This window comes from Rhipicephalus microplus, chromosome 4 (assembly GCF_043290135.1).
Source record: "Rhipicephalus microplus isolate Deutch F79 chromosome 4, USDA_Rmic, whole genome shotgun sequence".
Lineage (NCBI taxonomy): Eukaryota > Metazoa > Arthropoda > Arachnida > Ixodida > Ixodidae > Rhipicephalus > Rhipicephalus microplus.
This window is the reverse complement of record NC_134703.1, coordinates 88,857,896-88,862,456: the sequence shown is the minus strand read 5'-3', so window position 1 is coordinate 88,862,456 and position 4,561 is coordinate 88,857,896. Positions and strand designations below refer to the sequence as shown.

The 4,561-nt window shown below is 49.1% G+C and overlaps 1 protein-coding gene across 1 annotated transcript; it reads right to left on the bottom strand.

Annotated features, from left to right (window-relative positions):
• Positions 1 to 3,067, bottom strand: LOC119172787 (acetylcholinesterase-1). The gene is made up of 2 exons (XM_037423932.2): positions 1,440 to 3,067; positions 1 to 451 (listed from the first exon to the last, which is right to left on the bottom strand). Exons 1-2 carry the CDS (start codon positions 2,957 to 2,959, stop codon positions 301 to 303), a joined length of 1,671 nt encoding a protein of 556 aa, XP_037279829.2. The 5' UTR covers positions 2,960 to 3,067; the 3' UTR covers positions 1 to 300.
• Positions 3,068 to 4,561: the final 1,494 nt, after the last annotated feature.

Here is a 4,561-nt window from a genome sequence, read left to right as displayed (position 1 = left end):
TTGCGTCTTCAGGTATTCAGAGCATATCCACGCTCTCACCTCTTCGGGATACGTGGCGTCCAGGCACTGCCCGTTCCCACTGTGCATAGCACTGTTACGGAGGACAACACCACGCTTGAAACATCAGCAACCGAAACTAATATAGCAGGAGTTTAAGAGAGCGTGCTCATTCCCGATGCTCTGCCAAGTACACCGAATAGAACGGTGCCCAGAACTGATGAAATGGTATATAATGTTCATCCCGTGAGTGCTTCTTTTTTCCAAAGTGTATCGTAAAACATTGCGTAGGCACAGCACAGCCTATATACTTCTTGGGTAATACCTCCTCCAAAAGTCACAACGAGGAAATGGGTCCTGTTTTCTTGAAATGTCACCCGATTCCACTTCTAAGTAGTCGGGTGTTGTCGAGGTGAACAGAGGCCAGTCGACGTCCTCGCTAGGTCTCGGTACGCTACGAGGTAAAAAAAAATGCTAACGTCAGCATATCGTTAAATACTAACAAATAGCTTGTAAAATACCAGCACTTAGATTTGTAATGTTCAACTGCGTTTGAAGCAAGAATTGTTTTGCTTTTCAATTTTGAACGAATAACTTGATCTTTGGTTGTTGGACGAATATTAAAAATGACACATAAATCTGTCAGTGTCGTTGGCATAATTAAGTAAAAAAAATAACACTCGTCTTTTTATTTATTCTTTTTAGAAATGCATAGTGAATCGTAAGTCAAAGCCTTCTTAGATAAGCAGATGCTACAGGTGACGCATCTATTTCTATGTACCTCAGATCTTCCTGCTTCCAGCCACTTCTTTGCTATCGTATTAGACATCGCTGTTTTGATGGCATCAGTTTCTGCTCGTCATCATATTTCTTATCATTACAGGCTTTTGTCATGCCCTATATAAGAACAAAGACCCTCAGAGCAATTTCAAGTAACCCTCCCATGTCGGAGCGCAGAGCTATACTAGTACATCCTCATGAGTGCACGTTAGCTAGAACATAGCATTATTCATTTTGAAGCCGTATTTCTAAAAATTACTGAAGCACAGGTACCCCACAGAACATACTTTATGTAGTGCTTTAAGTGAAGGTGTTGAAGCGTATACAAAATTAGCTGATTATAAAGCATACTTGTTCATTCTGAAACGACAACGAATTATAATGAACACGTACCAACTGTAGCTCGGCTTTCTTATTTTAAGCATACTTCTTGTGAACAGTTCATGAAGTCGTGGGTACCAGATACGTATATTTACACTGACTTACATCTCGATGTGTTTTTTCTTTATTATTGAAAGTTTTCACTTGAGCTCCTGGTACGACTTCAATTAAGTTATTTTCTGACACAGGAAAAGAAAAACTATGTTTCCATCTACTTTAAATTTGATGAATAGCGCATTGTCATTGCAATGACAGACAGACAAATGGCACAGCCAACTTACCCAGTCTTAACGAACGATGTCAACGTTTCCACCATTAGCCTGCTGACGGCCACGTCCTTGGAAGAAAACTTGTTGGGATGCCTCAATGGTACTCCGAACAAAAATGGAACATCATCAAAATGAGTGCTCCCGAACCACGCGGGCCAGCGACTGAACGTTGGCCTGTGGCTGAACTTATAAAAGAAAGACTTCATGGGCCTGTCTCCATAGGACTCAGCAAAAAACACCGCCGGACAGTTGATGAAGACGTCGCCCAGAGCCTGAGCTAAAGCAGCTCTGACAGAACCAGAACGACCGTCGGTGCTGTTCTCCAAGTAAAATCGGGCGACTTCGTCTCTAGCCGACCTAGGGAACAGAAAAAGGACATCCTCCAACACCCGCGTTGCGGACTCCTTCGACATTTCGGGAGACGAAGTTTTGGGGTCAAACAACGCCCTCCGGAAAGCCATTCCCTGAGAGAAGCCAGATTCAGCGGTCACACCGACCAGGACATCGACCGGTAGGACGTGCCCACGTGCAACAGCCATGACGGGATCCATGGGAACCAACTCGTCTCGGTCCCTGGGCCAGAAGGTGTAGTAGGCTTGCTTGAATATCTCGCTTTCGGCTCTGGCTATGGTCTTTGCCTTGGCGTCTCTAAGGCAGCGAGCCACCACAGGAGCAGTCCGTACAGACGAATCACTGCATGCCAGAGCACTGGTCAGCATGAGCGCCCTCACGTAGCTGGAACCTGTGCTCAGCGGGTCGACGAGCCAGTTTGGAGCGCCGCCGATGAGAACCGCACGTCTAATTAGCCGACGACTCAACGGCGAAATAAGATGGAGGCCGACTGACGTAGCCCCCGCATCCTGGCCTGCAAGAACGATTTCTTTTGGGTCGCCGCCGAAATACTGCACGTTGCTTCGCAGCCAGCGCAGTGCTAGGTGTTGGTCATAGAGGCCCATATTACCCGGAATGTTCGACACGTTGAGACTTAGAAAGCCAAACGCACCCAGTCTGTAGTTGAGCGTCACGACTACGATGTCCCCCGATGCGGCCAGCGTTCCACCGTTGTACACATCCATAGTTGAGGAACCACCCCTGAATCCACCTCCATGGAGCCAGACAAGGACGGGTTTTAAAGGACATGAAGCGTTCTTTTCCGGCCCTCCGCACTCCGGCGTCCAAACGTTCAGGTAAAGGCAATCTTCGGAGCTGACACCATCGTCCACCTGAAACCAGGGTAGGTCTTGCAGAGCGCCGTTGAGCTGCATGCACGGCGGCTGAAAATCATTGGCGAGAATCATCCGGTCCTTCTGCTTGGCTCGCACGGGCCTCGAGAAGCGCAGGTGACCCACGGGGGGCTCGGCGTACGGTACGCCGAGGTACGCCTTCACCGTCTTGCCCATGTGTGTTTGCGTCAAGCCGTGCAGGGCTGCTGTCTTGGTCACCACGAAGTCCCCGGAGTTCGCGTCCGTGGTGCAGACCAGCAAAAACAACATCGTAAAGGCGCAGTACAGAAAAGTCGCGCAGACGAGCATGTTGCAGCGGAGTGGTTGAAACGACCGGACACGACCACGTGCGTCTTTTTCCTCTCGTTCGAAACCGAAAAGGGGCGAGTCACGAGTGAAGTCGCGCGGACTGACTAACTCGCTAGTGTGCTCATTCGGGGCAGCGAAACGGGCGCAAGCGCCTTATCGTTTTTGCAGCGCTCTTTAAGACACGGTTGGACGTCGCTCGCGTGGAACGCCCGTGCAGTACGCGCGTTCACAAAGCCGCTGTCTCCACCAATCTGCAAGTCAATCGGGACCCTGGAGGATGAAAGGGAAATAACGTTCGCTCGCCTGCGACGACTCTGCCAAAGCGCAAGCATGCGTTTAGAGGCACAACAGTGAAGAAGCGCTTTATCGGCACATGTATTTGCTCTAAATATAAGGGTCTGTCATTTCGCTTTTTGCTCCACTTTAATGTTCTGAAAGCACTTTGAGGCACTGATAATGCATCGAAAGTAATTACCCTCCCGCGTACGAGTTTCTTCTTTTTTTCCCCGAAAGGAGTTCCACTCTCAGCCCGGAATGAATTTTTGAAACAGCCCATGCTTGGCTGGAACATGCACGTCTGCTCAGCAATTGTCAATTCATATTTCCATGAGTAATAATTATTAAAGTCTAAAATTTGTTTACGTGCCGATAATCGCGATATCATATAAAGAATAGTGGTAGTTTCGGGGCTATGTTTTACTACCTGCCCTCTCACGTTTGCCCCCATTCGAATACGGTACCTGTGGTGGGAAACTCAACCCACACGATTCGGATTAGAAGCCAATGGCCGTAGCCGTTAACCACGCACGCTCCGTTACTAAGAATGCTTGCATGTGCGTATATAGCTTATATACTTGTTTTGTTACAGCGAAAGCTGTTTATGAGAAACGGAAAACCATGCGGCAGCGGTGTCACGAGTGGTCTCATTGGCTGTGTTATTGGTTAAGTCATTCGCAGCGTCGAACCTAAGAATACCCGCCATTGGCTGAGTTGCGAGTGACGTCGTCTATAGGCACCGTCCACTGACCAGAGGGAGTGGCGTTGCTTACAATGCCCGTCTCAATAGAGAGTTTTAGTACTGCGTACGCTGCGTACGTGGCGGCGTTGCGTACGTAAGGACGCCACGTTCTGCGTAGTGCGCATGCGCAGACCGCAACGCGCACGTATCGCGTTACGTACGCAGCTGCTACGTACGCACGTATGAGATGCGTGCGTGCGTACGTCTGAGGTGATCGCGCCGCTCTCGAACCAGTTCGCGACAGCGCGAGACTTCGTTTTGCAAAATGGCGGCATCGAAGGCAAGCACCGACCGGCTCTGTGGCTCAAAATATGGCTCTAATATGGCCATAATCTGGCTATAACACTTGGATTGGCTCACATTGGCTGTCAACAACACGTGCGTCTATTTTGATCTACCAGATGACGCAACACGCTTCACGTTCGTTACGTACGCGGGTGCTACGGCGTACTAAAAGCCGATTAGTGGCAAACGACGCCACGTAACGCAAGGCGCTTGCGTGATGCGTACGTAGCACCATTCCGCAGTACTAAAACTCTCTAATGTCGCTGACATTGACCGTTAGGATCACGCAGAAAATGGAC

What these genes read in the sequence shown, in the direction of transcription:
- LOC119172787 (XM_037423932.2), bottom strand. Translation starts at nt 2,959, where the DNA reads ATGCTCGTCTGCGCGACTTTTCTGTACTGCGCCTTTACGATGTTGTTT. An exon ending in ACATCGTTCGTTAAGACTGG is followed by an intron (nt 452 to 1,439) that starts GTAAGTTGGCTG and finishes TTTACCTCGTAG; the next exon opens with CGTACCGAGACCTAGCGAGG.